Source organism: Gossypium arboreum, chromosome 13 (assembly GCF_025698485.1).
Source record: "Gossypium arboreum isolate Shixiya-1 chromosome 13, ASM2569848v2, whole genome shotgun sequence".
Taxonomy (NCBI): Eukaryota; Viridiplantae; Streptophyta; class Magnoliopsida; order Malvales; family Malvaceae; genus Gossypium; species Gossypium arboreum.
This window is the reverse complement of record NC_069082.1, coordinates 111,174,299-111,200,092: the sequence shown is the minus strand read 5'-3', so window position 1 is coordinate 111,200,092 and position 25,794 is coordinate 111,174,299. Positions and strand designations below refer to the sequence as shown.

The 25,794-nt window shown below is 33.0% G+C and overlaps 2 protein-coding genes across 2 annotated transcripts; one reads left to right on the top strand and one right to left on the bottom strand.

Moving 5' to 3' along the window:
* Positions 1–313: 313 nt before the first annotated feature.
* Positions 314–4,458, top strand: LOC108464054 (probable folate-biopterin transporter 4). Its single transcript, XM_017764132.2, has 7 exons — positions 314–499; positions 1,177–1,304; positions 1,702–1,923; positions 2,055–2,522; positions 2,866–3,063; positions 3,165–3,302; positions 3,460–4,458. Exons 1-7 carry the CDS (start codon positions 419–421, stop codon positions 3,719–3,721), a joined length of 1,497 nt encoding a protein of 498 aa, XP_017619621.1. The 5' UTR covers positions 314–418; the 3' UTR covers positions 3,722–4,458.
* Positions 4,184–6,994, bottom strand: LOC108464055 (purple acid phosphatase 18). The gene is made up of 5 exons (XM_017764133.2): positions 6,565–6,994; positions 5,233–5,901; positions 4,941–5,129; positions 4,770–4,858; positions 4,184–4,639 (listed from the first exon to the last, which is right to left on the bottom strand). Exons 1-5 carry the CDS (start codon positions 6,709–6,711, stop codon positions 4,420–4,422), a joined length of 1,314 nt encoding a protein of 437 aa, XP_017619622.1. The 5' UTR covers positions 6,712–6,994; the 3' UTR covers positions 4,184–4,419.
* Positions 6,995–25,794: the final 18,800 nt, after the last annotated feature.

The following is a 25,794-nucleotide window of genomic DNA, read 5'->3' as shown; positions in this document are numbered from 1 at the left end:
TAGATTAAAATCAACCTAGTTGTCAAGTTCAAATATCAAAGTGAACAAAAAAAATACCCAAGTACCAAAGTGAACATAGTTATCAAATTTAGGGGCCAAAGTGAATTTACTTGCCAAGTTCAGGAGCTATAATTTATATATCCCTTTATTTTAAGGTAAATTTTGATCAAAAAGTCAAAGTCAACACGGATGGCAAGGGAGGAGACCTTGACTGGTGCTGTGGGCGGGACCAGATAGCTTACGTGGCGAGACCTAGTTGGACCATGTACGTGTTCACCATTTTATTCCATAACTGAAAATTAACACCACCCCCTCCCCCCAACAAAACGATTTTTGATGATCCAGAAACCGATCCAAGAGAAATTTATAAGTTTTTTTTTCCTTTTTCTTTCATCTTTGTTTGTTTTGTTTCTGAAAGATGATACAATGTATAAAGCAGCTCAAAACGGCATTTGGTTTGGCGTTTTTGTGGCTCGTTTGTTTGATTTACTTCACCCAGGTTCCCCCATTTCTTTCTTCTTCTTTTTTCTTCCCTCTTACTTTGATTCATAGACTTCTTAATTATGTGAAATTCAATTGCTTTGGTTTTGTGGTTTCTTTTTGTTGATTTCGTATTGGGTTTTGTTGAAAAACTAACAATTTGCATTTAAAGTTTTGATTTTCTTTTCTTCTTTTTAATTGTCGATGTTATATAACTTTGGATTTGGATATCATATGAATTTGTAAATGATAGTTTGGGTTAATATTTTATTTGTTTTCTCGTTGAAGGAAAATATGCTCGTTTAGGTAATTGAAAGAAATAATTTTGTTAAGCCAAATAGAACCTCGTGATTTACGTTTGATTGATGCTGAATTATGATTGAGATCTTTGTCAAGTCTCAAACGACATAACAGAGAAGCTTTTCTTTAGTTTCATGCTTAAAGCTAAATGAGTTTTAGTTTAGAAACATCACCATTTTTTCTGCTTAGATTTCCCTTAGGCAGCTAAGATGAATTAAGTGTGATTCAAGATTTCCCTGAAGTATCTGTTGCATAAGCTAACAATCTCATTATAGTTCCGGGTTTCCAATAGTTCCAATCCCTCTGCTCTTGTAATTCCTATGTATGTTACCTTTTGTCCCCTTTTATCTTACTTTGAGTTTGGATTTAAAGTAACTTCACCATGTATGAGTGCAGGGTTTCAGATCATTCGTATGGACAGCAGTTTCTTACCAGTTGAAGGATAGGCTTAAGTTGTCACCTTCGGCTTCCCAATTTGTGTTTTCAGTATCATTTTTCCCATGGAGCATAAAACCTATATACGGGTACGCGTCATTGTGGTGCTTAGTACTCTTGTTGCCATGGAATGACATTATTGTGGTAGATTTATTTATTAGAAAAAAAGACATATTGAGGTTCTAAAGAATCTGGATAATATCAGTTTGGTCTTTTCTGATAAACCAATCTTTAGCATGAAAGTATAGGCATAGGAAAAGCATGTTTTCAGGGAAAATATCTTTCTGGAACATGATTGGTAATGGAATAATGACCATGAAATATGTTGTAAAGGATGTTAATTATGATGTAGTCCTTACTAAAGCCCTAATAGAATGTGATGAAAACTATTTGGGTGAAAAATATATGATGACAAGAAAATTGTCCTTTTAGCATTATTTTATCTCTTGATTGTTTATTGGAGCCTTACTCTGTTTCCACATGCAGGATTTTGTCTGACTGCATTCCGATTAAAGGGAAAAAAAGGATCCCATATTTGGTGATTTCCACTGTGATGTCTCTTGTGCCATGGCTTATTCTGGGTATAAATGCCTCCACAAGGAGTTCCATATGGCACCTCATGATCTTATTAACACTGCAGAACCTAGGTTCTGCAATGGCAGATGTTGTGGTTGATGCAATGATCGCTGAGGCTGTACGATTTGAGAAGTATGTTCTTCTATCAAATTTACTTTTCAACTCTGTTTGATAAATCGTTCTATGTTTTCTGCAACCAATTGTTTGCTTGGTTTTATTTCAGTAGAACAAATAACTTACAAAGTTGAACTAACTTTCATCAGGGCCTCCTTTGCCGGAGACCTTCAGTCATTGTCATGGTTATCGATGGCTTTTGGTGGAGTGTGTGGGAGTTTGCTAGGAGGATATGCATTAACCAACTTAGTGATAGATATTATCTTCCTTCTTTTCTCTATACTTCCAGCCATACAGTTGTTTTCATGTGGTTTGGTCGAAGAGAGTTCTATGGGCGGTGAAGTTTTATCTGATTTCTCTATTTCAAGTGATTCCCATCATTTGAATGGAAAAGCTAATGATTTGGATGAAGACGGTTCTTTGGAAAAGAAATCCAATGTTAGTGCCAGAAAAAGAAAGAAGGGCCAAAAGAAAAGCAAAAAGACACAACTTACAGGCAGAAAAGCACAGACTCCGAGTCCTGGAAAGGGCAAGTCCCTGCCATTACTGTGGTTCCAGTCCCTGAAATATGCCACTTACAATTTGTGCCGTGCTTTTAAACAGCCTATGATTTTGAGGTAAGAATTAACTTACTTTCTGGAACTGAAGGTTAAACATAGTGTTATTAAATGCTTTACATTTCCAAGGCAGCTAATTGAAATGATTACTCAAAAATGGCGCATGGTCTAGAATGTCTCGCTAATATTTGTCCGCATTTTATGTGGGGTAGGCTCAGCTCTTTGACTATAGATGTGTAGATTTAAAACGTCATTTAAGTACTGTCTATGAAACATTGGATAATCAGCAGTTGATCTTTGATACTATCCTAGTTGACGCAATTGTTTGATATTGTCTCAGAGTTATGTTCTTTGCCCTTCTAATCAAGTTTCTTTTGATTTAATTTTCCCCTGGGAAAACAAGACCGATGGCTTGGTTTTTCCTAGCACACGTTACTGTTCCAAACCTTTCAACAGTCATGTTCTACTATCAGACCGAGTTTTTGAAGTTGGAAGCATCTTTTTTGGGGACTGTACGAGTTATTGGATGGTTAGGACTCATGCTAGGGACATTTACATATAATCAGTACTTGAAGAAAATGAAGTTACGGAGAATTCTTGCGTAAGTACTTAGTACTTTAGCTTAATTCATTTGTAAAATATTATCCTTTCCTGAAACTAATGTGATTAAGTTGTATCTCCTATTCCGAAAACGTAATGCAGGTTGACTCACATTGGTTTGGCTTTCTTGAATCTCTTTGATGTTATTTTGGTGTCTCGAATTAATGTTGCATTTGGAGTATCAGACAAGACCTTGGTTCTTTGTGGATCTGCACTTTCAGATGCCGTCAACCAATTCAAGTATGTATAATGCTTTCTTTTCATAAATCATCACTATCATAATATGAATATGAAATTCTTCATCATGTGCGCAAGCCACATGCCTTGTTCTTAGTTTTTAGTTACGTTCAAGGCTTAGACATTCTCTCTTCAGCCAAGCTGTCCTGTCACTGCACAGGTTCATGCCATTCTTGATCTTGTCCGGACAGCTTTGCCCACCAGGGATTGAAGGAACACTTTTTGCTCTCTTTATGTCAATAAACAACTTTGGGTCCACTGTAGGATCGTTTGTAGGCGCTGGGTTGGCATCAATCTTGAACATCTCTTCAGGATCTTTCGGCAACCTTCTTTTAGGCATCAATATTCAACTCTTTTGCACTTTCATTCCTGTTGTGCTCCTGTTTTTGATACCGAAGGAAGCTACAGGGATAGCATCATAACTTACCTTAAGATGTTTCAGATGAACAACCAGAGTTGCTAGCCACTGAGTCTGACTCGACTAGATATCATCCTAACAATTATAATCTCTCCATCAACTTTACTACTTAAATACAGGTAGCCATACACAGAAATTAATAGCAATGGATACATTCAGTCATTTGGTTCTTGGTTCACATCTTTAAATATCTTCATTCTGATATTGCAAAGGCATTTTTGTATAAATCGTTTTTGGTCGATTGATTCGTTACACGAAGGAATGTAACAATCGTAAGAAAAGATTGAGGATTCAGTTTTTGCCTAAACATCTTAAATATTTTTTTTACTGTGTTTCATATTATATTGTATTTTAATCAATTTTCTTTTATTGTACTGTGTAATCAGGTCATTTCGAAATTGTTAAACTTACCTTTTTAGTACAAAAATAATACCTCCGTTGACAGTGCTCAATCGATCGGAGAGACTTTTCAGTATGCGCATAGGGAAACAAAATTATCTTTGAAAAGTTACATATAAGAAATGAGCAATAGGACAACTTCAAATGGAGATGGCCTTTATGCTCAATTACATGAAACGAATAACCATTTTACTAATGGAAACCATGTCTTCTAGTATTAGTATATATATACACATAACACAGATCAAGCTGTTTAGCAACAACTTAGCTCGAATCTAGGGACACTGACCGCCAAGTCTTAGTTTAAGGAGAAACAAGAATTTTACTTGATTCATAAGCCTTTTCTGCAAGACATCCAGAACCGATGAGAGAGGTTATCCAAACCTGATCAGACCTTACTGGTTCATCGTCATCATTCCGGTGCCAGCTCCAAAATGCATGAGTTGAATTCACTATCTTGAGCTCGCCATGACCAAAGCTCGCTTCACGGAACATTGACCACTCTGGTGTTGGGTGAATGTACCTGTCAGTAAATTTACATGACATACTATATTCTGGCTCAACGTTGTTACAACAAACAAGATAAATGCATGATGTTCAATTTGTATTACAACTAAGATCAGAATTTAAGAAATTTTGTTGTTATGACGTACTTTTGAGCTAATCCTTCTCTATTGCCTCCATCTCCTATAGTAATATGAACGGTGCCACAAGGATCTGATTTTCCTTTGTTAACACGTTTCTGCCAGGTAGAGAACAACATTATCATATATCCAACTAATAACATAAGAATAAGAAAGAAAGCTAGGCCAATATTGACATACGGAGCGCTCGTAAGCATGCACATGACCTGCAAATACTAAATCAACACCAGCAGCATAAAGCAGTGGTTCCATGGCTGTCATCATCCCATCCCCTTCACCTTGATGAGCATGGTTACTATTGTACCATGGAACATGGAACAACACAACTAACCAGGGTGTCTTCTTTCTGTCCACCTTTGAAAGATCAGCCTACGATTTTAAAGAGACAAGAAACTTTGTCAATTAAATACGCAAATAGAGTTGCATGCTATATTGATCTTCAATCACTTATTAGAGGAAAGGAAAAACCAACCTTCAACCAGCTATATTGATCTGAAAGCTCGTCGTAATCCGTATATGAACCAAGCATGATAACATGGACCCCTGCAACTTCAAAAGAATAATAAAGATTTGAGGTCGATTCACTTTCCTCAAACGGCATTTTCCATCTTGCATTATAGGACTCAAATGCATCTGTAAAAAATGGTATCTTCTCCTTTTCATGGTTGCCTTGTGTTACCATCCATGGTCTGGCACTCGCAAGTGGCTGTACCAGCTCACCAAAGTTGTCCCAGAGATGCTGCATGCAATCAGCATAAGAAAGGTCCCCGGGAAGCAGATGTACATCATATTTGCATTGGTCGATGTGGTTTAATGTTGATTTAGTCCAGCCAGTTTGACCTAAATCGCCAGCCACGGCAAAAGTAACAGGAAATTGTCCAGGTGGGGTCTTGAGCTGAAATTCAGGACCTTGTCCTCCACACCGATAGAAATAAACGGTATCATGTTCCAGAGGCCCAATGACAGTATGGTGTATCTTTCCGGAGCTATAAAATAAGTAATTATAAGAGGTGGTCTCTCCTGATGATGAAAAGGTGTATTGTCCAGGCAAGGTTCCATATTCAACAATTGAAGGAGCGGAGTTATCATCAGTGATCCATGAAATTCGCATGTGATTTTCTCCAGCCAATGATATGTGTACCTGCAACACATTCATGAAGCACAATGCATTTCAACTAAAAATCACAACATCAAGGTCTTGACGGAATTAACAGGAAGTTAAACCAGAGAAAGAAACTTTTGTATGTCAGACCGCGATTATAGATGCATGTATCATGCTTTCAAACAAAACATGTGCATGAATCTGACAGTAATACCTTACACTGCCATTCTTCAGTTCTAGATAAGCATCATTAATCTCAAAATTACTATTAATATTCCCTCAAAAACATTCAGGGAAAGTTTCAAACCCTAATCATAGATAGATTGCTTAATTTTACAAATTTACCATGCAGTTCCAGAAACAACCAAATCTATTAGCTTAAATGTTAAGTTTTACAGGCAGGTCAAATACAAAATCCACAGAGAAAATTGACAGTAACCTAAAAACAAACAAAACAAAATAGTCAAGAATTTAAGCTATTTCAAGTTAAATCCTTTTCTCTAAACATAAAATAATCACAAATCCATAAACATTAAACCCAAAACTTCCACGTATATATATAAAGTAAATCTTCTTTTTCAACAAAATGAACCCAGAAATGCATAAAACAAGAAAGTCCCGGATCAGATCAAGAAAAAAGAAATAGAATCAAACAAAAACATTAACAACATAGAAACGAAACTGCTCAAGATAAAAAGTTACCTGGTGAGGCAGAGAAGGGTGCTTTGGTTCCCTTGGGAAATGCAAAGTCTTACGAGGTTGGGGTCTAACGTAATCAGTTCTAACGGGTAATGACAAGGATAGAAGAACACTGATTAGTATCACAAAAATCATTCTTTTTGTTTCCATTCCTGTTCTTTTACGGAATCTCTTCCCCTTTGTGAAACACTGAACTGAAAGAAAAATTGTGATGGTTTTTTTTCTTTGTCTTCACTCAATCCATGACGGTCTTCTTTTATATGACTGTTTTAGCCTTGTTAAGCTGGTAAGTTTGTATTAGGAAAGTGGCATTCTTGTCCTATTAGAGAAATCAAGGACACACGGTATCGGTTTTGGAATATACTATTTTATTTGTGTGGACTGTGGAGAGCTAGATGGTTTCTTATGAAATTTGAGAATGCCAAACATGTCCTCGCCAAACTTTCCTAATATTTCTCTAACAGCTATTTACACTTTCATGAATTTATGGTGATTTTTTATGTTTTGTTTTATCTATTTCTCTTAATGATGTTTATTTTATCGTATTTAAATATAATTTATTTCGTGAATAAATTCTATTTTCTAGTTAGATTGTGATTTATACCAAATTATCCAGTTATGTATTATATGTGGTTGTTTGTATATTTGGATAACTCCTTTTCTAAAAGTAGTTTATTGCATCATTTGATGCCCCTATATTTGATTTTTTTTAATATGGTATTTGTATTTATCAACTCATAGATAATGAGTTAAATTTCTAGTGTTTCATTTTAATTATAGAATTAATTTGATGAAAATTTATAATTAATTAATAATATTAAAAATTAATTTTATCAAATTATTTTAAAATTTAAAAAATATTCGTAATCATTGTATGTATAATTTTTACTAAATACAAATACCACATTAGATCAAAATGCACATATATTACATTAAAAAATATCTAATTCAAATACCAAATAATATATTAAACTTAAAAAATAAAGGATCCATGTGAGTTTTTTCCTTTCTAAATTTAAAAAGTCATGTAAGAGTCATCATTTTAATTATTTTATTGTGTTTAGCACCGAATTTCACCTGTCCATATAATGCATCTAACTATCTATATTTATATTTAAAAGTTTGGCCTAATGTTTTGGTTTTTTTTTAAAGATTAATGCATTGGTTCTCTAAATTGGTATCTAATCTTATATTTTATTATGTAATTTAGCCCAATATTTTTAAAACAAAATCTATTGATACGTGATACTTCCTTCCCATTAAAATGTGATTTGTGACATCTATGTAAATTGAAATTAAATATTTATATATAAATTTTAAAATGATTTTTAAATAAAATTTGAGAAATAAGTAAAATATATAAATATAAATTTATAAATTAAAAATTATATAATTACAAAAAAAGTTTAAATTAAAAATTATTCTTTTAAAATCATATATCATTGCTTAAGATAATATAATTAAGAAAATAAAAACACAATAATAAAAATGTTTAATTTCATGATAAATTCATCAAATTAAAAATATACAAAAGTTTACGATTTATTTTGTTTAATTTTGAAAATAAATTTAATAAGTTCATAATTTTTAATGTATAATAGTTCTATATATAATATAGATTTTAATTACGTAAAATTTTGATTTATTATTTAAACTTTTTAAGCTTTATAAAATATTTTTGGTAGAAAGGAGCGACGCTAAGCCTTATTACGAAATGAAACTAACATTCTATCACAAAGAAATCTTCACTTCCCAAATCATATTGCAAAGCTGATGAATTTCTAAACATTTTAAACCTATTTATTTATATTTTAAAACATTTTCAATTTGATTTGTTGACCCAATTATTGCTCTAACATGGCAATTTTAAAAACATTACAACCAATAATAAGACAGTGGAATAATGAAATCATCGCCAGAAGATCTCTAAACAAAAACACAATAGTCAGAAGTAGTCTTATTGTAGCCATGTCCCTTATAATTGACTCAAACTTTTTGTACTATTGTCTCGGAGCTTGCTTCAAATTATACAAGCTCTTCCTCAATTTTCATACATAGTCCTCTGTCTCTTGTGTAACAAAGCTCTTTGGTTGCTCTATTTAAAGCTCTTCCTCCAAATCACCGTGAAGAAAAACATTTTTCACAACCATCTGTTCAACTTCTAAGTCATAACAAGATGTCAAACTCAATATAGTTCTGATAGAGGTCATCTTCACAACCGAAGAAAATATTTCCTCAAAATCAATCTCTTTTTCCTAACTATAACCTTTGACGACCAATCTAGCTTTGTATCGTGGCGATGAATTTTCTTCTTGCTTCAACCTGTAAACCCATTGATTTTTCAAAGCTCTTTTACCATTTTGCAATTTCATCAACCTAAAGGTATGGTAGTCATGCAAGGATTGAAGTTCATCTTTCATAACCTCAACCTACTGATCTTTGCATTCACTCTCCATAGCTTTTTCATAACATTTTGGTTCTTCCTCGCTAGTCAATAGAATATACTCATCATAAGGATACCTTATAGAAGATCATTGATCTCTAATGGATCTTCGAGATGGAACTGTTGGTGGAGCTATAGGTGCTTGGTGTTGATTATTCTCAACATAATCTATGATAACATTAAAATCAACTATACTCTGCATGTCATCACTAATATCTTTTTACATATCATTATGAAAAGGATTCAATGAAAGGGTTAGAGGAATTGGATCCGTGTTGATCAAGTCACCACTATTTTGTGGATCCATCTTCTCCGTCTTATCAATGTCTTCAATAGTCTGATCCTCGATAAAAAAACCACGTCTCTACTCCTTACAAGCTTCTTTTTAGTTATATCATACAATTAGCACCCAAACTCATCATAACCATAACCAATGAAGATATATTGATGAGTCTTGACATCTAACTTAGATCTCTCATCTTTTAAAATATGAACAAATGCCTTACAAACGGACACATGCAGGTGATCATATGACTCATATTTAGCAAACCAAAATTTATCTAGTACATCACCCTGCAAAGGGACAATATAAGATAAATTAATCACATGTACAACTATATGCAAAGCTTTAGCCTAAAAAGATCTGAGCAGCTTTGCATCTGAAAGAAAACATTTGACTTTCTTAATCAATGTTTGATTCATTCTCTCAGCCTACCCATTCAACTGTGGAGTCTTTAGTAGTATCTTTTGATGTTCGATTTCCTATAACCGATAGTAATCATCAAATGGTCTTTTCTAGTCTCCACTATTATCGATATGGATGCACTTCAACTTCTTCCATGTTTTCTTCTCAATTGAAGCTTGAAAATGATTGAACATGTCAAGTACTTGGTTCTTTGTTTTCAAAGCATAAACCCAAAATCTTCTTGAATAGTCATCAATGAAAGTCACAAACTAGAATGAATCACTATGTGACCTAACCTTTAAGTGACAATAAACATCGAATGAACCAAATCTAGAAAATTAGATTTTGTTAAAGGAGGATGATGCTTAAAAAAATATCTTTTACACTTTTTAGCTAGACAATGAGCTCAATTCTTTAGTTTATTATTTTTCAAACCTGACAGTTGATTCTTCTTAACTAAGAAACTAAGCCCTTTCTCACTTATGTGGTTAAGTCGTCTATGTTATAACATAGTTGAACTATCATTTTTTGTCACATTCACAATACCTTTGGAATTCAAAGCTAGCATTAAATAAAAATGAGGACTCTTTTCTTGATCCACAACTTTAACACCTTAAAAATTTTGATATGGCATCTAGTAATGTTTAAAGATTAAAAAACAGTGAAATTTAGTGAAAATTGGGAAATGAGTCATATAAAGAAAAATTTTGAAAGGTAAACTGATGATTGAGATGGAAAGCGATGAAAATATTGTGGATGTGAGATTGCAGTAAAAGGACTAAATTGTAAATTTTAAAAAGTTTGAGGACTAAATTATAAATTTGACTAAAATGAGATTTGTGAGTTATTATTATTGACTAAGTGATATAAGAATAAGTTGGAATATGTATTAGTGTGATAAAAATCACTTTTGAGACTAAATTGAAAAATATTTAAAAGTACATGTGCTAAATTATAAATTACCCATTTTTATTAATAGAGGGGTAAAAGTGTAATTTTCACCATCCAAGGAGTATTATTAAGATTTAAATGTGAATTATGAGACTTGAATTTGATAGGTCCCTTTTTATAAGATAATTGATATTTGGGTATTATTTGTAGCCATTAGATATGATTAAAAACTCAAGATTTAATGTCGGTCACACATTTAAAATAACTTTGACTTGGTCCTTTTAAGAATTATAAAATTGGAATAAAAAAGGGGGGAAAGGCCATATTTTTCCCCATAGATTCGACATTTCACACATGGTTTTCTACTGAAAATTGGGAAAGTTTTAATGGTTGATTGGTAAATTGTTAGGTTTCAATTTTGGTTTAATTAAAATAAAACCGGTTGGTTCCTTAGTGGGAGGCACAATAATTATCGATGAAGGGTTGTTTGGGGCTTTGATGACTGTGCGAGAAGGGTTATATATATGGGAGAAGCCTCATTCAACAGATGAAATTCTTCTTCATTCTGATTATATTTTCTTCTCATCTGTATCGTCTTCTTCGGTTACTCTGAAGAAAAGAGAGTTAAGGAAAATGTTGTATGGGGCGATGATCGTGAGGTTTGAGGTAAAGAAGTACAAAATCCAGGAAGCTGGTAAGCTTTATCATATTTCTATACTCAGTAGATTAGAGGAAGGAGAGTAAGAATTCCTAATAAGTTTCTATATAATGGATTCTGGGGTATAAGGTTTAAATAACTTTAATTTAATTGGTATGTGGTTGTCATGCTTATCTACTAGGACGATGGAGGCTCGACATTTGGAAAAGCTAAGCTGACAAGGATAAATGAGTTCAAGTGAGATTCTGTACTCCCTTTTTGGGTGATCGATGATGTTATGCTGCTTGTAACCCTTAAAACCGGGCTTAGACGCTATGACCCAATCTGAGTGATTACATAGGCCTTGAAGATGGCCAAAATGATTTTTAACAGAAAATTCAATTACCTTTTTTAAAAAAATTGATTTTGTAAAACATCTTGTACTTTTTGTTGTAGAGTTATGTGTTCCTTTATAATTAAAAATTATTTAAAATGTAAATTAGTTTTTAAAACCCATATTTGTAGAACATTTCTTTGATAGATTAGAAATCACATAAAAACAATTCATGCATAATACCTTATTAAATCAAAATAGTGTCTCTTACCATAGTTCATGATATAAAATTTAAAGTCCCAAAACCATTTAAACAAACCCAGTTTAAAGTCCATAATAAAAGTCCAAAGGAAGTTAAAAAAATCTATAAAAGCACCAAACTATTTCCAAAATCCTTAACCATGAAAACATATTATACCGAGAGCCCCTCCGAAGATCCAAATCCGAGCCTTAAGTACGAGGATTACTTGAGACATACGAATACCATGGGTGAGCTTTAAAAGGCTCAGTGTCAGATCAAAACAAACACTTATCTTAAAACATAACACATCAAAATATCACAAGGCATTTTTCACAGAATTCACATATTATCTCATTTATTGAATCAAACATGGAATGCTTATGAACAATGCACAAATATAGGATTTCCTACCCATCTCCGCTACATACCAATATCAAGTTCCCAAGAAATTGTCCATCCAATAACACACCAGTTTGTGGACAAGCCACCACATAGATACTGATGAACGGTCATATAGCACATCGTGGATGAGCCAGCACATAGATACCAATGAACGGTCATTTAGCACATCGTGGATAAACCACCACATAATTGCCGATAACGACCACATAATTGCAGTTAAATTGCCACATAGTTTCCTCCTCTCACAATCCCACCCCATGCATGTGATATGACCATTTATACACATATGTTTCACTTTTCACATTTTTTACATATTCATACTCATAACTCATATTTCTCAATTTTTACACATTTGCATGTATCATGCTCACATTTTTACATATCACATAATTTTCACTTTAGCATGCTTTAATATACATATTTATATTAAAACATGGATTTTAACATACACATACACATACACATATATCATATGATTAGATCATCACATATCAATCTAGCCATAAATCACATAACATAGAGTTGAGATCAACATTACATACATCACATATCACAAATCATGGATTTTCACAACACTTAATAGTTTAGGTCACTTACTTGGTTTCCTCTTCGATTGAGTTTTTCAACTCCACACGTGTACGTAAGGTACTCACACATTAATTAATTAAATAACATTTTAACTAAATAGTAATATGAAACTTCACTTAAAACTAGAGCTAAATCCCACACCTTAATGTAGATCTAAACCGTTTTCTCCCTTGTAAAAGTTTTGTTTAGGTTTAGTCTTGATCGCAAATCTAAACACATGATTAACCCATTTTAGTCATGATCTAATTGAATAACATGACTTTTAATTACAAGATTTAATGTGAAAATCTTACCAATACTTACCCTCAATTCGAATATCGGATTCGTCACTCTTGTGATGTTTCACTATTAATTTCTCGGAGGATTGTTAATTTGTCCTTCATGTTAACACAAGATCATATTAGTACATATTAGTACTAATTATTTTTGACATGATAAAAATAAAATACGAATTATTTAGGCCCTATACCATTCGACCATGTCACAAAATTTTAAGACGAAGGATTTTCAATCCCAAACTCTTGTTTCGTTACGAGATAATCGAAGGAACAAAAATGGAGCAAAATCGATGGTTGGATAATCTAAAATAATCAAATAAAAGAAAAAAAAAATGTGTTTTAGTCACTAGGGTAATTGACAAGAGAAAGAGAAACCGAAAATAAAGAAATCAGTCATCAGCGGCGGCAGCGATGGTAGTCCGATGACAGCTATGACTCGGTGGTGGTCCGGCTACGTGGGTGCGATTGTCCGATGGTGGTGCAAAATAGAAGTAGGGAGGAGAGTTCGGTCACTTTTAATTGAATGAAAGGAGAAAAAGAGAGAAGATAAAAAAATCAGTGGAGGAGAAGGAGACCCGTGATGGTTGCAACGTTGGACACGGCTGCTCACAGCGGAGCACGGTAGAAGAGGAGAGGGGAAACCAAAAAGAAAAATGAGGGATGTTGGTTGAGGACGGTTGTGAGGTTGTGGTGCAAATAAACTCACAGTGGTGGAAAGAAATTAGTGGTGGTGGTTGTTGTGTGTAAATAACTAATGCAATTGTGCAGGTGCACATGTCATTCAAGTAATAAAGTGATAAGTAAGTATCGTCTCCACATGGATCGAAAATTGGTAAGAAATTGAGTAAGTTATTATAATCTTATTTACTATAATAAATACAAGGAAATACTCTCAAGTTGGATAGGATGTTTATATAATGAAGTAATGAAATTAAATGCTAAAAAAAAAAAAGAATTGATATGGCAAATAAAATGTAGTGGCAAATTACAAAAAAAGCAAGAGTAATTCTGTTATTGAATGAATAGAACTGGAATTATTCAATTGAAATGCTCATATCAAAATAATGTCATGACAAAATATTGTCTAATCAACTGCTCAGAGAGTCACTACTGTAACCTGTCTCTTTCGATAGCTAGATCTTAAGCTAAAAATCTAAGTTATTGTATGTTTACAAATGTAACATCCTGAATTAAGGTCTAGTCAGAATAGTGGTTTTGAAACCACAAATTTGAAGTAAAAATAATTATTTTATGATTTTTATAAGGTCTATGATATGATTGCATGCTTGTGTGAAATTTTCATGAAGAAATTTTATTGATAAACTGTCCAATTTGACATTTAGGACTAAATTGCAAAAGTTACAAAATGTGAGTTCTAGAAGCTTTAAGCATGAAATTACCATGGATTATTAATTAGAGGTCTTTATGTAGCAAATTGCCCAATTTTTATTTTTATGGACAAAAATGGGCATGAATAAGAAAAATTTGAAAGAAAGACCTTGAGGGCATTTTTGTCATTTGGTTAATAAAAGAATAAAAAGGGAAAAATAAGTTAAAATTGTTTCCATCTTCCTCCCTCATTGCCAAAAATCCTCAGGAGCCATAGTTAGGGTTTTGTTCATCCTTTCAAGCTCAATAGTAAGTGCATCCTAGCCTCGTTTTTTATATTCTTTATGTTTTTGAGATCCTTGAAGCATTATCTAGCTATTTGTACCATTATTTTAAGCTAGGGTTCATGTTCAAAAACTTACCCATGTTTGATATGCATGTATTTTGATATTTAATGGAGGAATATGAAAGTTTGATGTATGATAAACATTTTTTACTAAGTCGTTTTTCATGAAAACACCTAACAAGGACCTTTTTGTAAAATTTGTAAAAATGAGTAGTAAAAATCTGATTTGAAGGAAAGTGTGGGTTATTATGAGCATGTGTTAGGTTCGCCTAGGCTTGGGCAACAAAGAAAATGGACACATTTCATTTTACGAGCCTAGGGACTAATTTGTAAATATGTTAAAGGTTAGGGGAAAAATCATAATTTTTCCAAAATATAGTTTTTGGACTGGTTTGAATAATGTGATGATTAAATGAGATGAATTTTCTATTATAGATCAAGAAAAACAGAGTCCGGACCTAGACGGGAGAAAGAACAAGATTTTGGACTAAATCGAATTAATTGTCCATATTTTGTATCGAGGTAAGTTTATGTGTAAATAATGCAATGAAATATCATGTTCTTAATGCTCTATTAATGTATGAGTTTCTATGTTTAAATTGTTATGATGAGTGTATGAACGACGTTATAGTCCATGAGGATGACATTGTGAACGAGCTCGATAAAAATGTGACCTCGAGAAAATCCCATTTGAACCTTAGGAATAATTTAGGATACAATATGACATGTCACTAGGAACTATATGTGTTGAGCTCATAAGATATGTTGTATGTGTCTATGTGAATCCGGGCACTAGTCTTGTACGTTCTACTTGTGGCTGGGTAGCCCGGCATGTGTTGTGGGTACCTGTCAGCTTGTGTGAGCAGCCCGAGTAGTTACGTCCTGACTGTCAGCTTGTGTGAGTAGGCCCTTGATTAGCTCGAGAGTGAGCAATGTGTGATTTTTGATATGAGGTAGCATGTGGCTACGTTTGAAGCACTATGTGCAAGCCTTCCGTGTATCCGATAGTATTCTGAGTGTTCAACGAATAAATCAGTGAGTTATTCGACAAGTAAGTCATTGATGAGGAAATATGAGAATGTATTAGGAATCGGTATAGGTATGTATGAAAAACTCATATGAATGAACTCAGTATGTGATGATCTTTTGGTAAGATTGAAAATATGTAAGTTATGCCTATGAATTTATGATAACATATATGTAAACTATGTTATGTCAGTGGTATATATATGTTCATGATTATGTTGTTATCTATTTGCATGTGAACTTACTAAGCTTTATGCTTACTCCCCTTTCTTTTCCATTTTCTTATAGTATCACCAAGCTAGCTCGAGCATCGAAGGATGTCAGAAACTCGATCACACTATCAATTGGATATTTGGGTATAGTTAGTCTCAAAATTTTGAGTATGACATGTATAGGGACTTGGTCTTTTTGTTATATGTCATATTGGTTTAGCCAAATGTGTTGGCTTATAAGGATTTGATGATTCATTTTATATATGGCCATGAGATATGGCTCATATTAACTATGGGGATGTAATCCTATTTATATATACATGTATGTGCTAAGGTCACTCATGATGTGGTTAAATTCATTTGGCATTGATGAAATGTGAATATGATCTTGGATCTTTGATGATGGAATTGTGAGTAAATGACGTAATAACAACTAAGGCATTCATGTGTAAAATGGAAGTAAATTGATGTTACATATTGCATGTGATTTGGTAAGCTTAACCTAAATAAAATATGAAACCTTAAGCAAGTACAAATTGATAAGAAGTTGATATACATGAGCCATGTTAATGAATGCGTAAGTAATCATTTATGTCATATAGGATGTCATTGATATGTGTAAGTGTGCATGTGTCATTGAGGGTGAAAAAAGGCTTGGAAAGTAACTTTAAAGTTGTCCACACGGGCGTGTGGCTAGATCGTGTGTCACACACGGTCTACTCCATGGGCGTGTGATTCGGCCGTGTGTCCCCTGCACCCTAATTAATGCAAAACAGAATACCCAGTAGTAAACACACAGGCAGAGACACAAGCGAGTGTCTCCGCCGTGTGAAGGACACGGCCTTAGGATATGGGTATGTACCTAGGCCGTGTTAAGTCTGCACTTGATCTTTGGAATTTAATTCGCCACACAACTTAAGTACATGGGCGTGTGACTTAGCCGTATGACCTTAATTGTGTTGATGACGTCATAAACAGAGAGTTACACGGGCTGAGGACGCGAGCGTGTCCCAAGCCACACGAGCGTGTGCGATCATATGGCCTACCCACACGGGTGTGTAACCCTCCAAAACAAGAAATTTTTCTAAGTGCCACAAAAGTTCCAACAGTTTTCGATTTAGTCCCGATCTACACCTAGTGTGTGTTTTGGGCCCCGCAGGCCATATAAGGGACGATAAGTATGTTACTGAATGGTTTTAATTTGGGAAAAATTTTATGGCCCGGTTTTGTATGTTTGTTTATGTTTGAGTCCGCTAATGCCTCGGACCCTGTTTCGGTGTCGAATACGGGTAAGGGGTGTTACAAAAAAACTCTGGATTAATAACTACAATGGACGTTATTCTCTGCACAACTAGCAACATCTATGTCTAGAGTGTTACGAATATTCTGTTGAGTATTCGCTTGCATCAAATGATTCAAGATCTAGTATATTTAACCTTTTTAGAATTAAAAATGCGTCTAAGAACACATCACACAATCAACTATGTCTGGAGCTTGCATACATGTATTTAAAATAAGCATAAATCGAATGAAACAATGACATAGACAATCTCAAATCATGAGTATTAAAGATGATAAAACATTCACCCAAATAACTCCAACCCAGAAAAGATTTAGTTCATGGGTGGAAAAGTTAACACCAAAATAAAATCATTCATTAACATTCTCAAAATAAGTTTGAATCACAGAAATCAGGAAAACAAAAGCAAAAAATGCAGGATTTCTCACCATTTCCAACTTCTCTTTTATCTTTCAATTGTACGTGAATCTGGGATAGATATCTTTTCCCCTTTTCCACATCTATATTTTTCTCTATGTAGCTACTACAATTTCTTTCGTTGGAATTCTCCAATGGAGTTCCTTTTTGCGCAGAGAGAGAATTGTTGTCACTAATCTCTTTCTCACGCTAATCCTCCTCCATTTTTTTCTTCTCTCTCTTTCTTTTATTGGGTAGATCTATCCCACGTCAGCACACTTTTTTCATTTCTCTTTTCAGGTTGATTTTTTTAGAACACGCACAGTTGGCTGAGAGTGACGTGGATAGAGTGCAGAGTCATCTTTCGGGAATTGCCATGGCAATTATGTTGGCAATCAATCTTACCATTTGCTATGACAATGATTCATTTTCCTTATTTTCCTTCTTTATATTTTTCTTCTTCCTAACCATACATTTCCTCGCCAAGTGATAAAATAACAAATAATAACCATTATAGCGCAATCTAAGCTTTGTTATGCAATGTTCTAAAAAACATCCTAAAAATGAAAATGTATTTACTTAATTACAAACAATTAATTTCCTCTAGAGGCCTAAAATATAACTCTTTTTAAGAATTATCAGTTGTGGTGGCTAAAAGAGAGAAAAAGAGGGGAAGAAAATGAAAAAGATGGAGACTAGGGTGCAAATGGGGGTGATGGACGACACAAAGAGTGGTGTAGCTTGGTCAACCATGACCAGGTTCAATGTACCACAACCTTATGGCAAGAGAAGAGCTTTTGGAAAGGGAGTGAGACAATGAGGGAAAATGGGGATGTGTTTCATTTTTAAAAGTCAAGTTTGACTTGCTAAGAAAGGAATCCTCCCTATATGGTAACATAGGTGGACAGTAAGGCTAGCTAGCACATTCTAAAAATATGAAAATATTAAATAAAAAAATATTCTTAAAAGGATTCGAACTAAAGACCTCAAAGATAGTTAAAGATCTTTCTACCACTAAGCTACAACACTTTATTGTTTTCAATAATGTGTGAATAATTTTAAGACATAAGAGCTAGCAAATTCATCATCTTTACTAAATTAAATTAATTAAGAAAATGGGATGTGACACTGCTTGAATGATTTGTGTTAAGTCTGTTATATGTTGTCTGATTCCGCTATCGTGTGTGAGATAGTGATTAAGCATGTTGAGTATGCATAACAATGTGCATATATGATTTTTAGAGTGTCATATGGTTGAGAACAGATGTTTAAATAAGTGGCATATTGTATGTTAAGTAATAAATGCATTGATTTGCATCAATTGCGGGATTATGTTATACGCGGAGTATGGAGGGAATTACCTTGACAGGGTAGATGAAGATAGGAAAAATTGGTGTAATAAGGGAATTACCTTCAGGGGAGTTTAGGTGGCATTGTGGAATGGTATCTACTAGCTTACTACAATGACACCGTGACAATAGTCTATCAACTTTATGAAGCAACACCGTGACAATTATCGAATGGTCCTTAGGGGCGACACATTAGAAGAGGTTTAATGTGTAAGATCTAGCTGGGTTATGGTAGCATATAAAGTTTGTCAAAACAGTAAACATGAGATTACATTGCGTAAGACCATAGCTAGATTATGCAGCATATGAAGTCTACCAGGACAGTAAACATGAGATTATATTGCATAAGACTATAGTTGGGTTATGCCATTATAAGAAGTCTGCCAGGCCAATAAACATGGAACTATATTGCGTAAGATCATGATTGGGCTATGGCAGCATATGAAGTCTGCCATGATAGTAAACATGGGATTATATCGTGTAAGACCATAATTGGGCTATGACAGCATATGATGTAATACCCTTAACCCGTATTCATCGCCGGATTAAGGTTATGAGGCATTACCGAACATATTACAATTCATACAGATATGCATAACATAATATAGTTCAAAACTTTAAATCACATCAATTATTATAACTAAAGCCATTTACGAAACTCATAATATATGCCATTCATAGCATGATATAAATTACACATATCTCATAATTTATACATATACGAACGTATAACACATCAATAATTTTATTATTAAATACTAAACCTATATTTATTAAAGTCCTGCACATACATAAATTATAAACCATTTGAAATAAAATATACATTGTCAAATTACTTTATATATATATATATATGACATCGACATTTTGATCTATATGAAACATGTATATTTTGCATATTAACACCAAATATAATAAGCTTCCATTTGAAAAAAAACAATTCCATTCTAGTTTTTAGTCCCTTTAGCTATCATTGATCATTGTTTTAGTATATAACATAACCAATTTCTTTATGCTGCATTCAAAAATCAACATCCAATCTTTAAAACTTTCATATAGCAGAAATTATATTCATCCATGATATACAACATGATAACCAAATAAACTTTAACTATAATCCAACCAATACCGAATTTAAGCCTAATAATAAAGTCATATTCAATGCTTGAAACACATACCAAATACATCATCCATCCATAGTACTTAGCACTTTAACTGAAATAAGTTTTTACCATATTTATGCATAGCTCATTAAAATTAATAACGAAACCCACACAAAACCAAGACTAAGCACAATTACCATGATCAATACGACAAATACTTATATGTCAATATTTAGCCATTTTTGCATGGCATAAAATATAAAACACTTCAAACATAACCGAGATTTATAGCAATATAGCCTATACATTCCATATGGTCGAGAATAAACTTTTAAAAAATAACAAAGTTGACGATAGTGTGGATGACTTCGATAACGATCCCCGAGCTCGTAACTTACAACCAAAATCTATAAAACAAAGTAACAAAAACACACAGAGTAAGCTAACTTATCTTAGTAAGCCTTAAGCAAATTAAACAACTCAAATAAATAATCAAATCATTTCATACAAGCCGAATTGTACCATTAAAGATATACTTTAACTCAAATAAGTTAACTTGGCCGAATATTCAAGGTCAATTATAACACCACATAAATACTTACCTATATAACTGAATATATATAAAATCCAATATATCATCTCATAAAAACTTACCTATATGGCCAAATACACAAGGTTCATTATATTATTTCATATGGCCGAATATATATGTTCAATATATCATCACATGTAACCTAATGTTCAAGTTCAATAAAACATCTCATGTGGCCAAATATACAAATACAATATAATCTCACATGTAACCGGATATACAAATTCAATATAAACTCACATGTAATCGAATACACAAGTTCAATATAACCTCACATGCAGCCGAATATACAAGTTCAATATAACCTTACATATACTTACCTATGTGGCCAAATATAGAAGTCAATTAGATCAACTTACTCACTCACTTTCCACATCAATGTGAAGTCTTATAGACATTGACTTGAAATAAATCACCGGCATAAAACCTGCTAGGCATAAGCCTGAATCACATACCGGCACAAGGCCTGCTAGACTCAAAGTCTGATATTTTTCACCGGCAATAAGTCTGCTAGGCATAAAGCCCGATTACACTCACCAGTATAAAGCTTGCTAGGCTCAAAGCCCGAGTATCACTATTAAAATGTTGTCTCATACACAATTCATGTAACAAAAATTCCATATATTCCTCATAAATCATACGAACTTTTAAATGATATAACATTGTCAAATTAAATTCAAATACAGTATTTCAATTTCTATACACAAACACATTCGGCTAGCTCTTTATGAACTTAAAGATTCCATAACAACATATTAAACTAAGTTACATCAAGATAAATGATGTCTAATTGCTTAAAGACTTACCTCGGATACCGACGGACGTTACAAATCGGCTATTCGATTATTTTCGTTTTTTTCGATCCAAGTCCGATTTCTTTTGTTCTTGATCTATATAATTTCAAATTAACCTCATTTAAACACAATTTCATTCAATTTAATCCAACAACACATAAATAGGAAAATTACCATTTTACCCCTAATATTTCATACTTTTACAAATTAGTCCTAATTGCATAAAGCACAAAATAAACAAAATCTCACAACAATATAGTTGGGCCGAATTTTCCATATAACCATACTAGTCCATATATTTCATCTATTTCACATTTTAGTCTTTCAATTTATTATTTTTGCAATTTAGTCCTAATTACTCAAAATATTCAAAAACTCAAATACAAAACATGTTAATCTAAAACATATTTTTAATATTTCATCATCAAACATCACAAAACACAAATATTCATCAATGAAATAATTCAAAATATGCATCAAAATCAGAAATTTAAGCATGGGTCGGATAGTACTCGAAGCAACGATCTCAAAAACGTAAAAATTATAAAAAACCCAACACAAATTAAACTTTAATTAAGCTTCCAAAGTGCCGAAATTCCAAAAGCTTTTAACATCTTTTTCTTTCTTAAGATTCGGTCAAAAACATGTATATAATGCACGCCTTTTTAGTTTTGTTTTATTATATTACATAATATTTCATAATTTACTTTAATAACCTTTATGATAAAATAATAAACCATACATTAATAAGGCTATAACAGTCCAAGGCATATTATCATGGAAAATTTACAACATAAATACCCTATATTTGAAAGCCACTATCAATTCAACCTTTATGATTTAAACTATCAAGTTTTTAACTTACGCGATTAAGTCATTTTATCAAATTAAGCACACAAACAATCAAATTTTCGTACAAAATTTTCACACATGCAAATTCACATATAATAAACACGAAAAATAATATTTAAATATTTTTTGACTCTGATTCGTGGTCCCGAAACTACCATTCCGATTAAGGTCTAAATCGGACTGTTACATATGAAGCCCGCTTGGATAAAGAATCATGAGACCCGTCAGGGCATAAAAGGAGAAGTAGTGGTATGACTCGTGTGGCGAGTAGTAAGACATAATAATCTTGGCATGTTTGAGAATGCGGGTAAACAGGATAGTAAGAGAAACCACTAGACTACGAAGATAATAAGAGTTGGTAGAAGCGTTTGATAATGCGGGTAAGCCTGTTAATAAAGGACCCACCAAAATTTGACTATAAGAGGAATTGGCATAAGTGGTCTTAACGTGACAGTGGTAATGGAAGGGATACCTTTTTAAAGTATATAAGTATCCGCCAATATGAGTTCACTAATAGTTAACAAGTAAACCAGTACCGGGTGTAATAAAGTAAGATGAGTAAGTAGATTCTAATCCTAATAGTCTACGGGAAAAGTGGTTGCCAGAGACAAAAGAGTTCGCTCAGGAATTTACCTTTGGAGGGAAAGTCCACCGGGGAAGTTCACCTAAAGACGCGAATGTCCATAAGGGCTACATAATGCAGAAGAGTCCTTCGGGACTAACTGAGGAAGAAGTCTACCAATGACAAATAAGGAAGTGATAGTCCACCGGGAAGACTATTTGTAACACCCTTAACCTGTCTCCGTTGTCAAATTAGGGTTACGGATTATTATCGAACAAATTGTAACATTTTAACTTCACATAACAACAATTAATCAAATTAAAATAATAACATTCAATCTCAATCTTTATTCATAGCATAACCATCATTACGAACCTTAAACCGAGCCTATGGGGCCTTAAAAATAGTTTAAGAACATTCTGGGACTGATTTGAAGCAAAATAGAAAATTTTGGAAAAATTGAAAAAATTAAAAACATAGGTCACACGGCCGTATGGCTAGGCCGTGTGGCCAATTGTGTACAATTTGAAATATGTGACACATGACCATGTCTCAGCCTGTGTGTGTACCAGTGTGAGTATTCGAAATAGGGTCACACGGCCGTGTCACAGGCCATGTAACTCTCTGTGATCGTGTAGTTCATCCTGCACTTAAAATTTAAATGGCACACGGCCGTGTAGTGTGGCCGTATGTGGCACATGGCTATGTGACAGCCTGTGTCCCAAGCCGCGTGCTTCCTAAATGACCCCTAATGCAAGCCAAAACAACCTCAATTTCTTGGGCACCAAACCAAACCATTTCTACACATATTCACATGGTTAAAACACATTCAAACACACATAAAATATGCCAAATCATTTATCCTATGTGCCTAACCAATATGCCATCATTTGGCACCACAATCCACATGCCAAAACAATTTAATTCAATGTTACAAATCCATACCTTTAATACACATTTCATACACCATATAATCATAAGCCATTTATGTTCATAAGGCATTCATAAGTGACCAAAATACATTTTTACACCAACATTTACCAACCATCAACTAAGGATATATACATAATAAGCTTGGCATAAGCTCAAATCATGCCATTTTGCCAAAATAACCTTAAAACTCCTATACATGCCATTTATAACCATCAAACCATACCATGCGAATAGTGTGAATGTGGTCTGACGATATTCCAACTGATTGAGCTTTCCGATGATCTACAGAAAAAGAGAAAGAAACAACTAAAATAAACAATTAGCTTAGTACGCTCATTTAATGAAAACTTAAACTTACCAACATTTATGTCTAAACCAATCAAGCATAATTTCATTAGTTCATAAGCATACTTTTCTTTCCAATACACACCACTTCACAAGGTTAGTAAGTGTATCAATAAACCTATAAATCCAACCAAATCATAGAACAAATCATAATAAGCATTTCAATATATGTTTCATCCATTATATATTCAAATAACACCCTTTTCACTTCAAGTATACATCTCAACATTTTTCATTTCATTTTTCAACATTATAAGTAATTTCATATACATTAATAACAAAAAGTAAAATAAGTTAATCAAAATAATGATAACATATAATGAAAAAGAATGAAAAATAATAATCGATATGAAACATTAAATAAAAGAAACTTTCTGTAAAAACTTTGCATCTTGTTGTCAAAGAAATTGAAAATTATGGAGGATAAATTTGATTGTTGATAAAATGAACTATCACTTTGAGCAAGATTGTGCTAATAGCGTGTTATAAAATAAAGAGAGATGGGGAGAATAAAGAACAAAGAAAATATGAAAGTAATAGAGAATGTACTTTATTGATCAAAAGGGATCATTACAATGCTTCATCAGAGTCTCTATTTATAGGCATAAGAAGTATAAAAGAAGTAGAGATCTAATTCTAATAACTATTAGAATTTAAAGTACATCAAAATTTATCTCGATCATGATGGACATCCACTTAATAAGACATTCATAACAATTATGAGTATTTATACAAGATTTGGTAATTAAAAGAAAATAATGAAATGTATGAAATTTGGCTTAATTGATAAATTAAGATAGAGAAATTTCATGAGATATGATGTTATTGCATAATGTAGAAAAAGTGGAATTTGTTTTCTATAATAAGCTATAATGGTAATTCAATTCAACAAAAAAGTAGAAATTATAAAAGGTGCAATATGTTTATACATGCATATGAAAATATTATTAAGAGCACTTGAACTTCATAGTAGATACATATGTGAACTTTTAAATGGAATTATTAGTTGAAAATACTTAATGAGCCCATAAAAGTGATATATGATATGCATGAAATATGAAAAATATGTGATGATGAATGGATGTTCAGAAGCTCCAATTATATGACTTTGTTATGAGTTGTGTATCATGACAACATGGTATACATGTCTATATGTGAATATGAAAACCTTAATGAAAATACTTTAATAAGTAGATTGCTCTAGTAAGCTTGGTAAAATAGTGAGAATACAATTGACATGTGATCGTATGCGCACGTACGCAAAAAACAAACAATTTTATAAAACGATTTAAAAGTGTGATTTTAACTGCAAAGGTTGGAACGCTGGAAATGTGCAAGAGTACACAATTGTAATAAGTAGTAAAGTGATAAGTATATTGAATTATCATTTCCATAGGGACTGAACAAGCATATGTTTATGAAATATATACTTACACAAATTGGTAGCGGAAAAATATTGTGAGAAAGTGAGTTATTACCTAGACTAAAATTAAAAACAAGGTGAAAGCAAATCTTTAACAAGTTTAATTAATATGATAGAGGTGTGTTAGATTAATTTTATTCTTTAACTCAGAATTATTAAAACAATGTTTATG

Excerpts from the sequence above, each read along its gene's own strand:
- LOC108464054 (XM_017764132.2), top strand. The coding sequence starts at position 419 with ATGATACAATGTATAAAGCAGCTCAAAACGGCATTTGGTTTGGCGTTT. Across the intron at positions 500-1,176 it reads GTTTGATTTACTTCACCCAG|GGTTTCAGATCATTCGTATG; the intron begins GTTCCCCCATTT and ends GTATGAGTGCAG. Across the intron at positions 2,523-2,865 it reads AAACAGCCTATGATTTTGAG|ACCGATGGCTTGGTTTTTCC; the intron begins GTAAGAATTAAC and ends TGGGAAAACAAG.
- LOC108464055 (XM_017764133.2), bottom strand. The coding sequence starts at position 6,711 with ATGGAAACAAAAAGAATGATTTTTGTGATACTAATCAGTGTTCTTCTA. Across the intron at positions 4,859-4,940 it reads TGCATGCTTACGAGCGCTCC|AAACGTGTTAACAAAGGAAA; the intron begins GTATGTCAATAT and ends TCTACCTGGCAG. Across the intron at positions 4,640-4,769 it reads AGAGAAGGATTAGCTCAAAA|GTACATTCACCCAACACCAG; the intron begins GTACGTCATAAC and ends ATTTACTGACAG.